Consider the following 20,420-nt stretch of genomic DNA (forward strand, 5'->3'; position numbering starts at 1 on the left):
GTGGCCAGGGGGGAAGAAAACGACGAGGGAGAGGGGGGAGGCGGGGCCTGACAGGGCGGTGGGCGTGGCCGCGAGGAGGAGGGGGCGGAGCTCCGCCGCCCCGATCCCCACCGCTTTTGTTCCGCCGGAGGCGAAGCGACCGGAGCGGCTTCGAAATCCCCGGAGCCATGTCCTACATCCCGGGCCAGCCCGTCACGGCCGTGGTGGTAAGGCCGCCGTTTCCCCCCACCGCCCGAAACGCCTCGCCGGACTACAAAGCCCATCCTCCGCCGCCGGCGTCCCGGAGGGGATGATGGGCCTTGGAGTCCTTGGGTGGCGGGGGGTGTTTTGGGGGGGAGAAAAGGAGGACGGATCTCTTGCTTCGGGCTCTTTCTACCCTCCATCCCGGCCCCCCCCGTCCTCCTCCTCCTCCTCCTCCCCGCGAGTCCGTTCCCACGACCTGCAGACACGTGTCAGGCTTTCTGGCGCCGCCGGGCGTGGTCCACGCGCGTGTGGGGTGTGGGTGGGGGGAGCGGGAGGGAAGGAAAGGACTCGGGCCGGGCGTGGCAGGCGAGGCGTCCGTGGAAGTGACGGGGAGGGGAGGAGAAGGGAGCCCCTTCCCCAAAATCTCCCGGGATGGAGAGACCCCGCGAGGGACCCTCTGAGGAGGCCGCTTCTCACGCTCAGGAAGATCTGAAGGCGGCCGGACTTTTAACTCCGGCCGCCTTGGTGGAGGGGAAGCCCGCTCCGAGCATGGGAGGGGTCCTTCCTTCTCTCCCCCTCTTTTCTTTCTCTCTCTCTCTCTCTCTCTCTCTTTCTTTCTTTCTTTCTTTCTTTCTTTCTTTCCTCCCTCCCTCTCTTTCGCCTCCGCTCCCTCCCTTTCTCCTTCCTTCTCCTTTTACTCCCTCCTTTTCTCCTCCTTTCCTCCTTTTCTCATTCCTTTCTCCCTTCCATTCTCCTCCCTTACTCATTCCTTCCTCCTTGCTCTCTCCTCCTTCCTTCCTTCCTTTCTTCCATTTTCCTTCCTTTCTCCTGTTCTTCCTCCCTTTCTCATTCCTTCCTCCTTGCTCTCTGCCTCATTTTCATTCTTCCTTCCATTCGCCTTCCTTCCTCCCTTTCTCCTCCTCCTTGCTCTCTCCTCCTTTTCTTCATTCCTCCTCCTTTTCTCATTCCTCCTCTCTCTTCCATCCTCCTTCCTTTTCCTGTTCTTCTTCCTCCTCCTCCTTTCCTCCTTTTCTCATTCCTTCCTTTCTCCTCCTTCCCTTTCCCTCCTTTTCTCATTCCTTCCTTTCTCCTCCTTCCCTTTCTTTCATCCTCCTTCCTTTCTCCTGTTCTTCCTTCCTTCCTCCTTGTCTCATTCCTTCCTTCTGTTTTCATTCCTCCTCCTTTCTCCTCTCTCCTCCCTCCTTTTCTCATTCCTTTCTCCTGTTCTTCCTTCCTTTCTTCCATTTTCCTTCCTTTCTCCTTCCTTCTGTTTTCATTCCTCCCTCCCTCTCTTTCGCCTCCGCTCCTCCCTTTCTCCTTCCTTCTCCTTTTACTCCCTCCTTTCTCCTCCTTTCCTCCTTTTCTCATTCCTTTCTCCCTTCCATTCTCCTCCCTTACTCATTCCTTCCTCCCTTGCTCTCTCCCTCCTTTCCTTCCTTCCTTTCTTCCATTTTCCTTCCTTTCTCCTGTTCTTCCTCCCTTTCTCATTCCTTCCTCCCTTGCTCTCTGCCTCATTTTCATTCTTCCTTCCATTCGCCTTCCTTCCTCCCTTTCTCCTCCCTCCTTGCTCTCTCCCTCCTTTTCTTCATTCCTCCCTCCTTTTCTCATTCCTCCCTCTCTCTTCCATCCTCCTTCCTTTTTCCTGTTCTTCTTTCCTCCCTCCTTTCCTCCTTTTCTCATTCCTTCCTTTCATCTCCTTTCGTTTTATTCCTTCCTCCTTTTCTCATTCCTTCCTTTCTCCTCCTTCCCTTTCTTTCATCCTCCTTCCTTTCTCCTGTTCTTCCTTCCTTCCTCCTTGTCTCATTCCTTCCTTCTGTTTTCATTCCTCCCTCCTTTCTCCTCTCTCCCTCTTCCTTCCTTCCTCCTTTTCTCATTCCTTCCTTTCTCCCCCTTCCTGTTTTCATTCCTCCCTCCTTTTCTCATTCCTTCCTTTCTCCTCCTTCCTTTCTTCCATTTTCCTCCTTTCTCCTTCCTTCTCCTTTTACTCCCTCCTTTCCTTCCTTCCTTCTGTTTTCATTCCTCCTTTCTCCTCCTTCCTTCTGTTTTCATTCCTCCTCCTTTCTCCTCTCTCCTCCTCTCTTCCATCCTCCTTCCTTTCTCCTGTTCTTCCTTCCTTCCTTTCTCCCCTTCCTTCTGTTTTCATTCCTCCCTACCTTTCTCCTTCCTGCCTCCCTCTCTCCCTTCCATTTTCCTCCCTTTCTCCTATTGTCCTCCCTCCCTTTCTCATTCCTTCCCTCCCACCCTCCTTTTCTTACTCCTCTCCTCCTTCCTTTCACCTCCTTCCCTCCTACCCTTTCTGGTTCCTCCCTCCCTTTCTTTCCTCCTCTTTTCCCTGCAACAACCACCACCCTATCAGCTGGGTTGGGCTGCGATAGAGCGACTGACCCAAAGTCACCCATCTGGCTTTCAGGCTTAAGGCAGGGCTAGAATTCCCATCTCCTGGTTTCTGGCTTGGGGCTTTCACCATCTGGCCAAACCGCCTCTTTCTGCACCCGAAGGGCTCTCAATGCCTCCCTTCCGTCCTCTTTTCTCTCCAGCCTGTTATCCCAAAGGTACTTTGTTTCAAAAGGCAACTGGACTTTCTGGTTTTTTCTTGGAAGACGTTTCGCTTCTCATCCAAGAAGCTTCTTCAGCTCTGACTGGATGGTGGGGAAGGGGAAGGATTGATACTCCAGCTGGTCCTTCCCAGCTGGCCATAAAATGGGGCAATACTCACTTAGCAACTGTCTTAGCAATAAAAATTTTGGTTTGCAATGTCCTTATAAGTCAAGTAGGGTGTTTTTTTTTGGAGGGGGGTTTAGGACATGTATTTCCTCTTCCTGAAATCTACCTCTGTTCCCTATCTCCCATTAGTTTCACTTGAGTTTCCTTTAAAATCCTGAATTCTAATCTGGGGTTTGCCTGCCCCGCAATCCAAACCTTAAAACCTTCTTTTCATCTTGGGAGAATTATAGATCAGTGTTGTGGCCCGCCAACGGAGCAGAGCCGGCAGCAGATTCGGACATTGAGGAGGTTGGGGAGGAGCGTGGGCCAGTCCTGGAGTCTGGGGAAGGCTCTGATGAGGGCCCTGCGTCGGAGGCAGAGAGAGGGCCAGGGCCATCTGGTCGTTCTTTGCTGCCTCCGGAGTCCGACATCAGCGAGGCAGGAGAACAGCCGGAGCCTGTTCCCAGCATGCGCAGAGCTGCCAGGAGACAGGAACAATTAAGGAAACAGGGTCGACTCTGGAGTAAGGCTTGGAGATGATTGGCCCCTCCCGTAAGACATAAAAGAGAAGCGAACCGGATGTGAGCTTTTGCAGGAAGCAATTCGTTCTTCTGGTGGATTCAAGATTTGAAACTTCTGTTTGTGACTCTGTGCCAAGTTTGGCCTTGCCCTGCGTCTGGAAATTACTTCTCTGGAAGCGTTCCAAGGGAGATAAGGTGTGATAAAGTGAGGGACTAAATTTGTGCTGTTTAATATCTAAGGAAGCCTAGATGGTTTGAACCCAATTCCTCTTTTAAATGCCCTCTGGGGATATCTGCTTTGCTTCGCGCAATAGCTCCGAGGAATGAAATGTGTCGCAATCATGAAACAGAGTTATGTGTGAGTTATGCGTAGCCCAGACAGAGTTTCGTTGGCTTTTCTGCAGGCAGCATCATATTAACAAATGTTTTTTTTTCTAAAAGGGAGTGAATCATGTTTTTTGGGGTCAGTTCACCCGACTAATGTGTGCACAGGCACAAGCACTGATTTCTTGCCACTGGAATTTGAAACGATCAGAAATGATTTGCTAGGTGTGATGGAGGGGATAGACATTAAAAATAAATAAATAAATCCAGGTTGTAAAAACCAGCTGGGCTGCAAAATTCAGGGAAGAGCTCTTACGAAAAGGCTGTGCCCAAATTGGTTATTTTGGTAAAGGAGTGGCTTTTTATTCATTGATTTATTAAGAGCAATTAGGTTGAGCCTCAGCTCACAGTGTTTAGAATAGGTTTTTTTTATTGGCCAAGTGTGATTGTACACACAAGGAATTTGTCTTGGTGCATACTCTCAGTGTACATAAAAGAAAAGATACCTTCATCAAGGTACAACACTTACAACACTTAGTGATGGTCATAGGGTACAAATTTAACACTTAATGATACAACACTTAATGATAATCATAGCGTACAAATAAGCAATCAGGAAACAATATCAATATAAATCATAAGGATTACCAGCAACAAAGTTACAGTCATACAGTCATAGTTATAGTCATACAGTCATTTACCAATTATTTTGGTAAATGGGTGGTTTTATTAATTTATTTATTAAGAGCTGTTAGGAAGTGACTCGGCTCAAAATGGTTATTTTGCTAGATGGTTAATTTTATTTTTTTATTAAGAGCAATTAGGGAGAGTCAGCCAAATTGGTTATTTTGATATACTGGTGGTTTTATTTATTTATTAAGAGCTGTTAGGGGGAGGCTCAACTCAAATTCGTTATTTTGGTAAATGGCGTGGTTTTATTAATTTATTAAAAACTATCGGGGAGAGACGCAGCCCAAACTGGTTATTTTCAGTGATGGGATTCAGCCAGTTCGCACCACTTCGGGAGAACCGGTTGTTAACTGTCTGAGCAGTTTGGCAAACTGGTTGTTGGAAGAAATCATTAGGGCAGAGAACCGGTTGTTAAATTACTTGAATCCCACCACTGGTTATTTTGATAGGTGGTTTTATTTATTTATAGAAGAGCTATTAGGGAGAGAGAATCAGCTCAAAATAGTTAGTTTGCTAGGTGGGTGTTTTTGGTTAATTTATTTATTAAAAGAGCTATTAGGGAGAGACGCAGTCCAAATTGGTTATTTTGCTAGGAGGACTGGTTTGACATCTTAACATCTGCTTAATAAGACGCTGAGCTTGTTGCTGAGCAGTTTGGCGGTTCGAATCCCTAGTATAGGTCTCCTGTGTTGAGCAGGGGGTTGGACTAGATGACCTCCAGGGTCCCTTCCAACTCTGTTACTGTTAGAGTGCAAGGAGAGAAGAACTCCTTTGCCAGCTTCTCAAAACTGTAAAAAAAAACAAAAAAACAGCATACATGGAAAAGTTGAAAAACTCCCATTCCCTGTAGAGAATTGTAACTTTAAAATGATCCAGTTAAACATTTCCTCCGCGATTACCTTTACAATCTGTTTGTTGTTTTTTTTCAGTTGAGTTCGGCAGTTTCTTTCTTCTCTCTCCAGCTCCCTCTCTTTCCAAATTTGAGGACGAAATAAATGCAACTTTGTACTTGCAGATTTTCGAGCTGTATTGGTACTTTGCTCCTAAGAGTATATTGGGTGTTTGGATACCACCTTCGTTCTATTTCCCCAATCACTGCCTGGGAGCAGAGTTGTATAGAGGGCGAATAACTTTTCTTTATTGTCATTGCACCTCGTGCAACGAAATTAAATGCCTCCTAAATAAAAGTAACGTACAAGTAGTCAGTCCTCGACTTACAACAGCTTGTTTAGCACTGGGGAAAAAAGGGACTTACGACCGAACAACCATCACATCATCCCAATGGTGACGTGATTGAAATTCAGACACTTGGCCGCTGACTCATACTTACGACGGTCGCAGCGTCCCGGGGACACGCGATCCCCTTTTACGACCTTCTGACAAGCAAAAAGTCAACAGGGAAGCCAGATTCACTTAGCAACCGGGGTTCCTAATGCAACAACCGCAGTGATTCACTTAACAACGACGGGAAGAAAGGGCGTGAAATGAAGCAAGTTTCCCGTAACAAATGTTTTGCTTAGCAACAGGAATTTGGAGCTCGGTTGTGGCCATAAGTCGCGGAGTACCTGTAGTGCGTGCATGGTGTGTGCTTATTTATATTTGATTTCTAATTTCCAATTGACCTCATGCAGGACAGACAGAAATGGCCAAAGGGCCAGATGTGGCCTGGGGGCCCGTAAAATGTCAGGTCTGGTTTAGATCAAGTGACCTCTAAGCATTCCTGGCCAAGGAGGGCCTTAAATCTGGCCATTTATGGTCCAGTCCAGGGCTAAGAATTTCACTCTGAGATTGTCCCTTATCTTGTCACCGAAGTAGGAGAAGCAGAGAGAAGGTTGGATCCTGGCCACAAAATAGGAATATTGCAGAAGATATTGAAGGTATCACAGCAGTGTTTTTCAAACTTGGCAACTTTAAGATGGGTGGATTTCAATTCCCAGAATTGAAGCATGCTGGCTGGGGAATTCTGGGAATGGAAGTCCACCCATCTTAAAGCATGCAGATTGAGGGATTCTGGGAGTTGAAATCCTCCCCTCTTAAAGCATGGTGGCTAGGGAATTCTGGGAATGGAAGTCCAGCCATCTTAAAGCATGCTGGCTGGGGAATTCTGGGAATGGAAGGCCACCCCTCTTAAAGCATGCTGGCTGGGGGATTCTGGGAGTGGAAGTCCACCCCTTAAACCATGCTGGCTGGGGAATTCTGGAAGTGGAAGTCCAGCCATCTTAAAGGCCACCCCTCTTAAAACATGCAGACTGAGGGATTCTGGGAATTGAAGTCCACCCCTCTTAAAACATGCAGACTGAGGGATTCTGGGAATTGAAGTCCACCCCTTAAACCATGCTGGCTGGGGAATTCTGGAAGTGGAAGTCCAGCCATCTTAAAACATGCTGGCTGGGGAATTCTGGGAGTAGAAGTCCACCCCTCTTAAAGCATGCAGACTGAGTGATTCTGAGAATTGAAGTCCATGCCTCTTAAAGCATGCTGGCTGGGGAATTCTGGGACTTGAAGTCCATCCCTCTTAAGTTTGCCATGTTTGAAAAACATTGCAATATAGGCAAAGGGCAAAGATGGGTCTCGCCCTCTAAACCTCTTTGTTAAATTTAACCTTTTGCAGCCTCCAACAGCTTGATATGGTTGCTAAAGATAGAAAGCTCTTATCTTATCTTACAGAGTGAGCTCCTGAAGTCCTAGAAAGACCATTGCTACACAGATATTTTTTAAAGAAAGTATTTCTCCCACAACAGCAGAGACAAATTCCTTGCGTGTGCTAATCACACTTGGCCAAATAAAACTGTTTTGCTCAGTTCTGTTCTATTCTACAGATAGTCCTCAACTTACGACCACAACTGAGCCCAGAATATTTGTTGCTAAGTTTTGTTAACTCACATTTGTTAAGTGCGAGTTTTACCCAGTTTAATGACCTTTTTTTGCCATAGTTGTTAAGTGAATCACTTAATAACAGGGTTGTTAAGTGAATCGGGCTTCCCCATTGACTTGGCTTGTCAGAAGGTTGCAAAAGGGGATCGCGCGACCCTGGGACACTGCAACCGTCATAACTGTGAGCCAGTTGCCAAGTGTCTGAATTTTGATCACGTGACTCTGGGGTTGCTGCAAAGGTCGTAACTTTGGAAAACGGTTGTAAGTCACTTTTTTCTGTGCTGTTGTATCTTTGATCGGCCACTAAATGAACTGTAAGTCAAGGATTACATCCTATCGTATCCTAACCTATCCTATCCTATCCTATCTTATCCTATCCTATCCTGCAGGGTCTCCAACCTTAGCAACTTTAAGACTTGTGGACTTCAACTCCCAGAAATTCTGGGAGTTGAAGTCCACAAATCTTAAAATTGCCAAAGTTGGGGACCCCTGCTATACTGTAATCTATTAACTAATGCTAATTTTAATTTTAATTCTATTTAATTCTTATTCTATTCTAATTCGGTTTGATTCCAATTCTATTCTATTTTATTCTTTTTTTTTTTAAGTTTTTTTTTTATTTTCCAACAACCTATTGAATATACAGTCTCTTATTCAACATTAATCATTAACTTTCATTTGTTACTTCTTCGGACCTGCCCAGCTATCACTTCCTTCCTTAACACAACCTTTCCTCCTCCCTTCTCTACTTTCTTCTACTTTCTTCATCCTTCCTCTCCTTCGCTTTTCTACATCCTCTCCTCCTTCCCTACTCTTCTCTTCCACCCTTTCTAACCCTCTCTCTTTCCCCTTTCTTCTTCCTCTTCTTCCCCTTTTCTACCTCTCTCTTCCTACCTGCTTTCTTCCTTCACTCCTCCTCTCCTCTCCATTCCTTCTGAAATGGCAGCTGAGCAGCCCGCTTTCATTTCAAATTATTTCTATTTCTTAATTACATATCTTCAATCATTCCTTTACATTGATCCTTCATCTCCCCCTCCCCTTCCCCTCCCCTCCCACCCCGAGACTTCCCAGAACAAAGTACAGGGTATAAAATTAACAATCATAAATTAAAATACAACATAAGTCAAGACCTTAACTCCCTTCCAAAACAAAAAAACATTCTTCTTCCAGTCCATTATATATCAGTCCATTCCACTCCTAAAATCTTCAGAATCTTCCAATTAAGTTAGTATTTTCAGTTCATCAATAAAATATCTTCATCAATTAAGACCAAATATATATCCAATCTTCATCGATCAAGACCAAAACGATATTCCATCTTCCAGTATTCATCAAAAATTCTTCTATAATATACCTTTCTTCCTTAACAGTGTCCCAAACATAATTCATATTTCCAGCTTAAATTCTTAAATTTTTATCCAATCTCCAAAAGTAAACAATATTCTATCTTCTCATATCTTTAATATCACTTACCTAAATCAAATAACATTGCTAATATTAATATTTCTTCAATTTACCTTACAATTAAACCCTATATATATATATATAAAAAAAAAAGATACCATCAAAATCACATCTTAAACATTCTCCTTCCCCTTGTCTTCTATCTTACACATTTCCTTACACATTTTCAATCTCCAAAAATATCACTTACATAAATCAAATAACATTACAAATATTAATATTTCTTCAATTTACCTTACATCTAACAAATAACATTATTAAAATTATAACTTATATCCAAAATATATCAATTATAACAATTAAATTCTATTTAGCCAAATACCAATATTACATCCATAAATTTTTCTATCTGTAAAAAAAGAAAATACCATCAAAATCACCTTAAGCATTCTCCTTCCCCTTGTCTTCTATCTTACACATTTCCTTACACATTTCCTTACACATTTTCCTCCATCTGCTCACCCAATCAGCTTAACATCTAACAATAAAGACTTTCCAATCCTTAATATATTGATGTAAAAATCTCTTGTTTAAAAACTTATTAAGAAAAGATAAGCCTCCAAAAGTTCCTATTAAAAAAAAAAGAAAAAAGAAGAGAATAAAAAAAAAGATCCATATTTAAAATAAAGAAATTTGCAAGATTTTAATAGTTAGTTCTGTTTGCTTAAGAGCCATTCATAAACTGTAAAATCTACCAAAAGAGAAAAAGAAAAATTTCAATAAACTTTTCTTCTTAAACATTGTGATAAGGAAAAAGGTAAAAAGAGAAAAAAATCATTAACAGTTCTTGTTCATTTCATTTTAAAAAGTAGCTTGTTATGCTCTTCTTCTTTATAGCTTCGCTTTCCTTTGTATATTGCAAACGCCATTTTAAATCCACTCAAGTTGAAAGTTAGTTCAAAGGAAAGCTATTTAAGAGCTGAAGTTAAGATTTATTACTTGCAAATTCTCTATTAAAAAATAAATAAATAAATAAAAAAAAAGTTTCCGTATTTAAAATGAAAAAGTTTGCAAGATTTTAATAGTTAGTTCTGTTTGCTTAAGAGCCATTCATAAACTGTAAAATCTACCAAAAGAGAAAAAGAAAAATTTCAATAAACTTTTCTTCTTAAACATTGTGATAAAGAAAAAGGTAAAAGGAGAAAAAAATCATTAACAGTTCTTGTAAAAGTAGCTTGTTATATTCTTCTTCTTTATAGTTTCGTTTTCCTTTGTTTATTGCAAACGCCATTTTAAATCCACTCAAGTTGAAAGTTAGTTCAAAGGAAAGCTATTTATGAGCTGAAGTTAAGATTTATTACTTGCAAATTCTTGCTAGTCCTCCTGCTTTGCTCTGTCTGTGTTGAATTCTTCTTTCTTCTACTTCAACACTAGCTGTTAGTAAGCATTTCTACTTTCGTTTTCAGAGCACACATTCCACAAAACCGCCATTTGCTTTCTTCTCTCCTATCTTCGCAGCCAATAAATCCTCAGGGTTTCACAATCTTCTTACAAGCAGATGTTAGAACTCCAGTTTTTGCTCCGTCCACGTTTAAATCCGTCATTAAATCAATTCTTGTCGTGGCGGTTGGATGCTTCGTTTGTTTGCCATGAAGGCAAGTGCCTCTCCTAGCCCGGAGCTTATCAGATTATAGAAGGAGAACTTCCCACCAGATAAGGGCATCTCAACCTCAAATCTAATTGCTCAGCTTTCCTCCTTCGCCCGGAGGAAAGAATACAAGCTGTTGAACTGAGGAATTCTGGGAATTGAAGTCCACAAGTCTTCAAGCAAAGCTGGCTGAGGAATTCTGGGAGTTGAAGCCCAGAAGTCTTCAAGCAAAGCTGGCTGAGGAATTCTGGGAGTTGAAGGCCACAACGCTTCAAGCAAAGCTGGCTGAGGAATTCTGGGAGTTGAAGGCTCAAGTCTTCAAGCAAAGCTGGCTGAGGAATTCTGGGAGTTGAAGGCCCAAGTCTTCAAGCAAAGCTGGCTGAGGAATTCTGGGAGTTGAAGGCCCAAGTCTTCAAGCAAAGCTGGCTGAGGAACTCTGGGAGTTGAAGGCCGCAAGTCTTCAAGCAAAGCTGGCTGAGGAATTCTGGGAATTGAAGGCCCAAGTCTTCAAGCAAAGCTGGCTGGGGAATTCTGGGAGTTGAAGGCCACAAGTCTTCAAGCAAAGCTGGCTGAGGAATTCTGGGAATTGAAGGTCGCAAGTCTTCAAGCAAAGCTGGCTGAGGAATTCTGGGAATTGAAGGCCCAAGTCTTCAAGCAAAGCTGGCTGGGGAATTCTGGGAGTTGAAGGTCGCAAGTCTTCAAGCAAAGCTGGCTGAGGAATTCTGGGAATTGAAGGCCCAAGTCTTCAAGCAAAGCTGGCTGAGGAATTCTGGGAGTTGAAGTCTACAAGTCTCAAAGTCGCTAAGGTTGGAGACCTCTGTTCTAGTCAGTTCTATTACGCGTCTTAAGTCTTGTACTTCAAGACGAGCCATTTTGCAGGGTTTTGGACACCCCGAACTTCAGCGTTTCCTCTACACCCTTGGGAATTCCAAGAGAAACACCTTCCAGCTTTTTTCATTCTCTGAAAAGAAGAAGAAGAAAGAAACGAGAAGAAAACTAAAAGCGGTGGATTGCCGGCCGTTCTGGAAGCCATCTGTCGGCAAACCCCCCCGCAGGATTCCTGGTTCTTGTTTTCAAAACGCTTCCAATTTGCCCGCCGGCGGTCCAACGCTGGCAAGACCCCCGGTCCTCTTTCTTTGTCTTTTTTTAATCTTTTTTTTTTCCAGTGAGCTCATCATCTATGGGAGCCTCTGGGGAGGAAACCTATCAATGGGTCCTTGTTTTACAAGAAGCCAAAAAGTCCCAGTTTTCTTCTTAATGGACACTGGTGCCTCCGGGGGGGGGGGGAAGCATCTTCTGAAAAGAGAAGAAAAGAGAAAAATAAAAGAGGTCACGATGCCAAAAACCCAATAACAACAACAACAACAACATCCCTAACTGAACCTGATTGTTAGGATACCACACAGTGTCCACTGTTGTAGCCTGTCGGCCGCCATCTCCTCCAGCAGCCAAATCGGAGGAGGAGGCGGAGGCGTGAAAGTCAGGATCAACATCCAGACAACCTGAAGCTCCGAGGGGGAAGAGGGAATTGAGCTGGCGGAGAGGGAGAGGGAGAGGGAGAGGGAGGGAGGGAGGGAGGCGGAGCCTGGGCTGTCCATCAGCCCTCAGATGAAGAGTCAACAGCCCCCAGGTCTGGAGTGGCTGAGGAGGAAGAGGAGGAACAGCTGCGCCCAGTGCCTGATGCACAGAATGCAGAGGAGAGGAGAGCAGAGGAAATCTATGGGCCGGTCCTTGGGACGGAAAAGCCACCGCTGCTAATGAAGAGTCCCTCCTAGCTCTGGGGATCAAAGGCAGAGGGCGGAGATGAATAGATGTAGCAGACAACTATTCATCTTCTGACCTGACAGATTTGTTAGCCTGCCGGCGCTCCTAATAAAGGAATCTTTTGAGTTCACTTCAGAGGGTTGGTCGTGTTTGGGCAGCTGGGTCAGAACACCCAGAGTTTTCTCAGGAGCTTCTTATCTGACCCAATGAACTGGGGACAAAGCGTCTCTGAATTGTAGCAGGGGGTCCTTTGCTGGCTGAGGGACTCTGGGAGTTGAAGTCCACAAGTCTTAAAGGGACCAAGGTTGGAGACCCCTGGTCTAGACTTTTTGGTCTTTCTTATTGACAATTTCCCCAAATTGGGAAACGAGTCCGGCAAAGCTGTTTACTGTCGCCCTGCCTATTTAACTTATATGCAGAGCACATCATGAGAAAGGCGGGGCTAGATGAATCAAAAGTTGGAATTAAGATTGCCAGGAGAAATATCAACAACCTCAGATATGCAGATGATACCACTCTAATGGCAGAAAGTAAAGAGGAACTAAACAGCCTCTTGATGTGGGTGAAGAAAGAGAGTGCAAAAGTTGGCTTGAAACTCAACATTAAGAAAACTAAAGTCATGGCATCCGGCCTTCTCAATTCCTGGCAGATATAAGGGGAAGAAATGGAGGTAGTGACAGATTTTATTTTCCTGGGCTCCAAGATCACCGCAGATGGGACTGCAGCCAAGAAATTAAAATACGCTTGCTCCTGGGGAGGAAAGCTATGGCAAATCTAGACAGCATTCTAAAAAGCAGAGACATCACCCTGCCAACAAAAGGGCGTATAGTCAAGGCTCTGGTTTTCCCAGTTGCAATGGATGGCTGGGAAAGTTGGACCATAAGGAAGGCTGAGCACCAAAGAATGGAGGCCTTTGAACTCGGGTGCTGGAGAAGACTCCTGCGAGTCCCTTGGACTGCAAGGTGAACAAACAAGTCAGTCCTAAAGGAGATCAACCCTGACTGCTCTTTAGAAGACCAGATCCTGAAAAGGAAACTCAAATCCTTTGGCCACCTAAAGAGAAGGAAGGACTCACTGGAGAAGAGCCGAATGCTGGGAAAGATTGAGGGCAAAAGAAGAAGGGACAACAGAGAACAAGGTGGCTGGATGGAGTCACTGAAGCAGTCGGCGTGAGATTAAATGGACTCCAGAGGATGGGAGAGGACAGGAAGGCCTGGAGGAACGCGATGGGGTCGCGATGGGTCGGACACGACTTTGCAACTAACAACAACAACAATTGACAATTGTTAAGTTGTGTAGCAGGTGCCTGTCCAGATTCTAAAATCCCAGAGCAATTTTTTTTTTATTTGCATTTATATCCCGCTCTTCTCCGAAGACTCAGGGCGGCTTACACTATGTTGAGCAATAGTCTTCATCCATTTGTATATTATATACAAAGTCAACTTTTATTGCCCCCAACAATCTGGGTCCTCATTTTACCTACCTTATAAAGGATGGAAGGCTGAGTCAACCTTGGGCCTGGTGGGACTTGAACTTGCAGTAATTGCAAGCAGCTGCTCTTAATAACAGACTGTCTTAGCAGTCTGAGCCACCAGAGGCTCTTTAAAGCCTCTTTAAAGAATTAGCTTCTTTCTTTTCTACGATTCCCTGCTTTGTGGTCCCACCAAGACCTGCGTCTTTTACAATAATAATAATAATAATTTTTATTTTTATTTTTATACTTTTGTTGGAAGATGGGGCATGCATCGATCCAAAGAGGTTCACAGTTACTGATTTCAATTTTATCGACTTAAAAACGCGTAAAGAGCCGTCCATCTTCTAACCAACTCTGGGCATCTCCCAATCCGAAGCCAAACCGGCATTTAAAAGCCGCATTAAAATGATAAAACCCAACATGAAAAAGAAACATGAAAAGCCTTGACATCAAGCCAGCCTTCTGATGTTGCAGCATTTAATCCTTTTCTCCCAGCGCTCGGAGGAAGAGCTGGGACTTCAAAGCTTCACCAAAGGCTAGAAGGGTTGAAGCAAAACAACCAGAATTAGGATCAGAATTGTCTCTGTTTTACGACTGTCACCCAACTTACGATAATGATGGGCAGTCATAATTTGAGGACTACATATGTAGATAGTCCTTGAATTAACGTCCACAATCAAGCCTCAAGTTACTCTCGCTAAGGAAATGAGTTTTGCTGCATTTTACGACTTTTCTTGCCCCAGTTGTTAAGCGAATCGCCGCGGTTGTTAAGGTAGCCACTCGGTTGTTAAGTGAATCTGGCTTCCCCGATTGGGTTTGCTTACATGACTCGGGGGGGGGGGAGACACAGCAACCGTCATAAATATGAGTCAGTTGTCAAGCATTTGAATGTAAAATCATGTGAACATGGGGATGCTACGACGGTCGTAAGTGTGAAGAGCAGTCGTCTCTTTTTTTTCAGTGCCTTCGTCACCTTGTGCGGTCACTAAACAAACTGTTGTAAGTCAAGGACTGTAGCATCCAAGGCCATATACTGGTTGCGTTTTTTGCGCTGTGATGGAGTCAGACGTAAGTAATCAAATTGAATTCCTGTTTTGTTTTGTTTCTTCTTAGCAAAGGGTTGAAATCCACAAACTGCGCCAAGGCGAGAACCTCATTCTGGGCTTCAGCATCGGAGGTGGCATTGACCAGGACCCGGCTCAGAATCCCTTCTCGGAGGACAAGACGGACAAGGTTGGCATCAAGCCCTCTTTACTCTTTGATAGGTTGTGTATCCCAAGTTATCGATATTTTAGCTCAGGGTTGAAATGTGGGGCCCTTGGTCTTCTCTGAGCTGGGTGGTTTCCTTGCGGACGTTTCATGACCCAACTAGGTAACGTCATCAGTGTTAAGAGAGAGGGGGGTTTTGTGGAGAGGAGGAGGAAGAGAAGAAGGTCTGCGGAGTCCTTATTGCTCTCTGAATTGGGGTTTCTTTTTTGTCAGATGTTTCATGACCCAACTAGGTAATATCATCAGTGCTCGAAGGAATGGGGTGTTATGGAGTGTGTTGTGTCTGCCCCCCCCCGAGCCGGCCCCCCTGCCAGAAAGTGACTTGGAAAGTGAGGGGGAAGGGCTGTCAGGACTTACCTCGGGAGCACCGGCTTCCCTGGCTCAGCTCCAGGAGCCAGAGGCAGGCCAGGTGGAGGAGATAACGAGGCCTCCGTCCCCTGACTCTTTCCCCCCCCAGGCCACGCCTCCAGACCCAACTGATGGCAATCAGGCCTGGCTGGACCCTAGGTTTCGTAGGCAGGAAAGGCGGGAACAACAGAAGCAGGGGTGGGGCAGGCCTAGGAAGTGCTGAGTCATGGAGCCACTCCCCACAGGATATAAAGGCAGCAATAGCTGCTGTGCCTCTTCGTAGCAGGCAAATCAACTGCTTAACTACGAGCTGAAGTACTGTTTGTTCCTGGGTGACTCATCAGCGTCGAGAGAGATAACAGAGACACTTGGCAGGCGCTCGCTAGTTTGCTGCCAGAGCTGATAGTGCCTGCTAATTAAGCCATCGCTCAGACGGAGGCGAGGGGGGACAGAACAGAGTGGAGGGGGAGGGAAGAAGAGGAGGAGGAGGAAGGGAAGGAGGAGGACTGTGGGGTCCTTGGTGCTCTCTGAGGTGGGTGTTTTTTCCTGCGGATGTTTAATTACCGAACTAAGTAACATGATCCGTGCAAGTGAGAGTGGGTTTGCTCTCATTTTATATGCAACTCTTAGAAGGTAATGACCAGCAGAAAGTTGAGTTCTAGTCCTGCCTCAGGAATGAAAGCTGGCTGGGTGACTGTGGGTTAGTAATCAGGTGATGGTGAGTTCTAGTCCCACATTAGGCATGAAAGCCAGCTGGGTGATTGTGGGCCAATCACCAGGAGACGGTGAGTTCTAGTCCCACTTTGTGCATGAAAGTTGGTTGAGTGAGTTTGGGCCAATCACCAGAAGACGGCGAGTTCTAGTTCCGCCTGAATCATGAGAGCTGGCTAGGTGACTTAGGACTAGTCATTCTCTCCGAGCCCAACCCACCTCACAGGGTTGTTGTTGTTGTTGTGGGGAAAACAGGAGGAGGAAGGAGCCATCTTGAGCTAATTATTAAAAAATAAAAATAAAGACCAGGTAAAAATAAATAAAACAGAACCTCCCGCATCGAACTCTTATCTACATGGCTAACAATGGCTGGAGAAAAAGGGCAACAGATTCTCAGCGATGTAGGGTCGGGGGGCAGGTTTATGAGAGTTCATCCAAGCAGTGACACCCCCCCCTCATTTCCCCCCCCATTCCAGGGCATTTATGTCACTCGCGTGACTGAAGGTGGACCAGCAGAAATGGCCGGATTACAAGTCGGGGACAAAATCATGCAGGTAAAATTCCGCACTGTTTAAGGCAGGGGTCTCCAACCTTGGCAACTTTAAGACTTGTGGCCTTCAACTCCCAGAATTCCTCAGCCAGCTTTGCCCACAAGTCTTAAAGTTGCCAAGGTTGGAGACCCCTGCTTTGCTGGCTGAGGGATTCTGGGAGTTGAAGTCCACAAGTCTTAAAGTGGCCAAGGTTGGAGACCCCTGCTTTGCTGGCTGAGGGATTCTGGGAGTTGAAGTCCACAAGTCTTAAAGTTGTCAAGGTTGGAGACCCCTGCTTTGCTGGCTGAGGGATTCTGGGAGTTGAAGTCCGCAAGTCTTAAAGTTGCCAAGGTTGGAGACCCCTGCTTTGCTGGCTGGGGATTCTGGGAGTTGAAATCCACATGTCTTAAAGTTGCCAAGGTTGGAGACCCCTGCAGTTTGCTGGCTGAGGAATTCTGGGAGTTGAAATCCACATGTCTTAAAGTTGCCAAGGTTGGAGACCTCTGTTTTAAGGAACAGCTGGACCCTTGGCCTCCGCTCTTGGGAGTCTTTTAACGATTTAACAATTTAAAGCCAAATCGTTGGAGATTTATTATTATTCCAGCGTTCCAAAGGTGCTTTTTTTTTTCCAAGAGGCAACTGGACTTTCTGGTTTTTTTTCTTTTGAAGACGTTTAGCTTCTCACCCAAGAAGCTTCTTCGGCTCTGAATGGATGGTGGGGAATGGAAGGATTTATATTCCTTGTGGAAAGCTGTTCATTTGCATCCTTTTTAGAGGGTCGTTGAAGCCGCTTGGAGGTTTATCTGTGTCCTCAGGGTCACCCGAGTGGTGCAAATGTTTCCTGTAGTCTGCAGTTTTTCCTCTGGAAATCCGTTCTACTTCCACACCATTCAAAGGGTCTTCATCCCAAATTGCATAGCTAAACGTCTGTAGATATTCTCAATCATCCAGGTCATGGTTGTCCCAAAGGTGCTTTTTTCAAGAGGGAACTGGACTTTCTTTTGAAGATGTTTCGCTTCTCATCCGAGAAGCTTCTTCAGCTCTGACAGGATAATGGGGAATGGATCAACCAGATAAACCTCCAAGTGGCCTCAACAGCCTTCTAAAAGGGTGCAAATGACCGGCTGTCTGCAAAGAATATAAATCTTTCCCTTCTCCACCATCCACTCAGAGCTGAAGAAGCTTCTTGGGTGAGAAGTGAAAAGTCTTCAAAAGAAAAAAAAAACAAGGAAGTCCAGTTGCCTTCTGAAAAAGCACTTTTGGGACAACTGTGACCTGGATGATGGAGAATCCTTACGGACTAATATTCCAGAGCAAGCTCTATCAAATTCAAAGATCAAGAGAAGCCCGATATCCCTTTTTGGAAGTAACACAATTTATTAAAAGCTCCACACCCATTTTCACCACTCAGGTGATCCTGAAGACGTAGAGAAATCTCCAAGTGGCCTCAACGACCCTCTAAAATAGGGCTGGGCAAATATGGCCCCTTTATGACCTATGGACTTCAACTCCCAGAATTCCTGAGCCAGCATGCTGGCTCAGGAATTCTGGGAGTTGAAGTCCATAGGTCATAAAGGGGCCATAGTTGCCCAGCCCTGCTCTAAAAGGATGCAAATGACCAGCTTTGTCTGCAAGGAGTGTAAATCCTTCCATTCCCCTCCATTCGGTCAGAGCTGAAGAAGCTTCTTGAATGAGAAGCGAAACGTCTTCAAAAGAAAAAAAACTAGAAAGTCCAGTTGCCTCCTGTAAAAAAGTACCTTTGGGACTTCAAAATAAAAGTAGCTTATGCGGGTTTGATGTGTGATCCGGGGACCGTAAAAACACCCAGGTTTAATCATGACGCTTTACCGTCAAACCCGCTCTGAATTCTTTGCAGGTGAACGGCTGGGATATGACCATGGTGACTCACGACCAAGCCCGCAAGCGGCTGACCAAGCGGAACGAGGAAGTGGTCCGGCTGCTGGTGACCAGACACTCCCTGCAGAAAGCGGTCCAGCAGTCCATGCTGTCGCAGCCCTGCCACTGAGCGGGGACGAGCGACGGGCCTTCAGGACGCGGCGGAGAGATGTTGAAGGTGGACCAGAGAGCTTTTATCACCTGCTGACCTGAGAAACTTTTTTTTTAAAAAGACAGACGTCTCCCAACACACCTATGCAAAAAATGACTGTTACAACGGGGTGTCCCCGGAGAGGGTACCTCGGGGGTAGGGGGGCAGTTTGATACCCACTGGATCAAAGACGGCGGGCATCAAACCGCAAACGAGGGGATAGCCTGGCTTTGATCCACTGGGAACCACCTAAGACTGTGATGGTGAATCACATGCCCACAGAGCCATATCTGTGGGCATGTGAGCGTTGCTCTAGCTCAGCTCCAGCGCGCACAACTGATTTCAGGCCTTCTGGGCCCACTGGAAGTTGAGAAATGGGTTGTTTCCGGCCTCCGGAGGGCCTCTGGGGGGATGGGGACGGCTGTTTTTGTCCTCCCCGGGCTCCAAGCAAGCCTCTGGAGTCTGGGGGGGAAATGGGCCCACTGTGTCATCACGTGCCAAAAGCGGGGGCTTTGTGCACATACGCGTGGGAGGGGTGCATTGAACTATGAGTGTGAGCACGTACGCACCCCGCCTCCCCCTGTGCTCCCACTTTTGGCACGCGATGACAAAAAGGTTAGCCATCACCGACCTACGAGCTTTTCTCCCAGAAATCCAGTGGATGAGTCCGTCCTTAAATTTTCCGTTTTTGTTAAGGCGATCACCTTGAGGGACAAGATGGCCGCCTAATGCGCTTCTTGCAGTCCTCGTAGCCAGACCAAAGTTTTTACTGCCGACATCTAGGATCCCGCACGGCTTTTGTGTTAAGAGACATCCAACCGTTGGCTTGTCTCCTCAGAGGCACCAAGAAGGCCCCGATAGACGGGGATTTGAAACCGGTTCCCCTTTCCAGAAGTCCTCAAATGAAGGCGAACAGTTTCAGTGGCCTTAAGCCTTCGTCTGCCTGGCCTTCCGCTCGGCCAGAGTTCCTGTTAACCGCGATTGGTCGGAAACAGGCCGACGTTAGCGACTCCCGTTGTGTCGGGAGGCCGCTGTTTCCAGTCTCGAGCGGGTCTCTCAATTTTTCCAAAGTTAGCTTCCAATCGTGACTGTTGTGCCAAATTTCTTCCCCGAAGGCCTTTTTCTACTTCTTGTAAATAACGTCCCTTCCAACATTTGTATCACTAATTTATTTTAGTATATTACTGCTATTTTGACTCGTGAGTGGTGCCGTGGCCTAGAGGTGGAGCTCTCGCCTCAAAATCGGGAGCCTGTGAGATCGATCCTAGGTAGAGGCAGATATTTCTCTCTCTGGACACAATATATCTGCCGAACAAAACTCTGCAATGGCAACAGGAAGAGCACCCGGCCATTAAAACATTCTGGTAGCTCCATTCAGTTGCCCAGATTCCACCCTGCAAGGGATTATGGGATTGTTAAAATGATGATGATGATGATTATGATGATGACTGCTACTTTGACTTGTTTAACTTTCGGGCCCTTAAATCTCAGCCTGTCTTGCAAAGAAAATGTGTCATAACCTTTCTATCTGTTTCTTATCCCTCTAATTTGTCTTTTCTAAGCAGAAATGGCGGTGGGAAGGATGGTGGTGGGTTTTTTTTGACAAAGCCTTGTGGGTTTTGTTTTGTTTTTTTTGTATTGCCGGATCGCATTGGTTTAGTTCGGAGGTTAAAGCAACCAACGGGGGGTGCTGTAGATCGTTTTACAAAATAAACCAAGCTGGACTTCTGATTTCAAAAGTCTCTTCCTTTTTTCAAAAAAGAAAAAGAAAAAAATTAAGCTAGAAGCCTGGAGTCAATTTAAAAAAAAATTGCACATATGCCCAAGAAAATGAATGAGGAATTTGAATGAGAAATTCTGTTGAAATATTGTACAGGTACAAATAGTCCTTGACTTACAACCGTTCGTTTAGTGACCGTCCGAAGTAACC

The 20,420-nt window shown here is 45.5% G+C and overlaps 1 protein-coding gene across 1 annotated transcript; it reads left to right on the plus strand.

Moving 5' to 3' along the window:
- Positions 1 to 51: 51 nt before the first annotated feature.
- TAX1BP3 (Tax1 binding protein 3) lies at positions 52 to 20,221 on the plus strand. Its single transcript, XM_058164028.1, has 4 exons — positions 52 to 206; positions 14,699 to 14,818; positions 16,390 to 16,467; positions 18,320 to 20,221. The coding sequence occupies exons 1-4, from the start codon at positions 168 to 170 to the stop codon at positions 18,467 to 18,469; spliced, it is 387 nt and encodes a 128-aa protein (XP_058020011.1). The 5' UTR covers positions 52 to 167; the 3' UTR covers positions 18,470 to 20,221.
- Positions 20,222 to 20,420: the final 199 nt, after the last annotated feature.

The sequence above is a fragment of the Ahaetulla prasina genome, chromosome 1, assembly GCF_028640845.1.
Source record: "Ahaetulla prasina isolate Xishuangbanna chromosome 1, ASM2864084v1, whole genome shotgun sequence".
In the NCBI taxonomy this organism is placed as follows: Eukaryota; Metazoa; Chordata; class Lepidosauria; order Squamata; family Colubridae; genus Ahaetulla; species Ahaetulla prasina.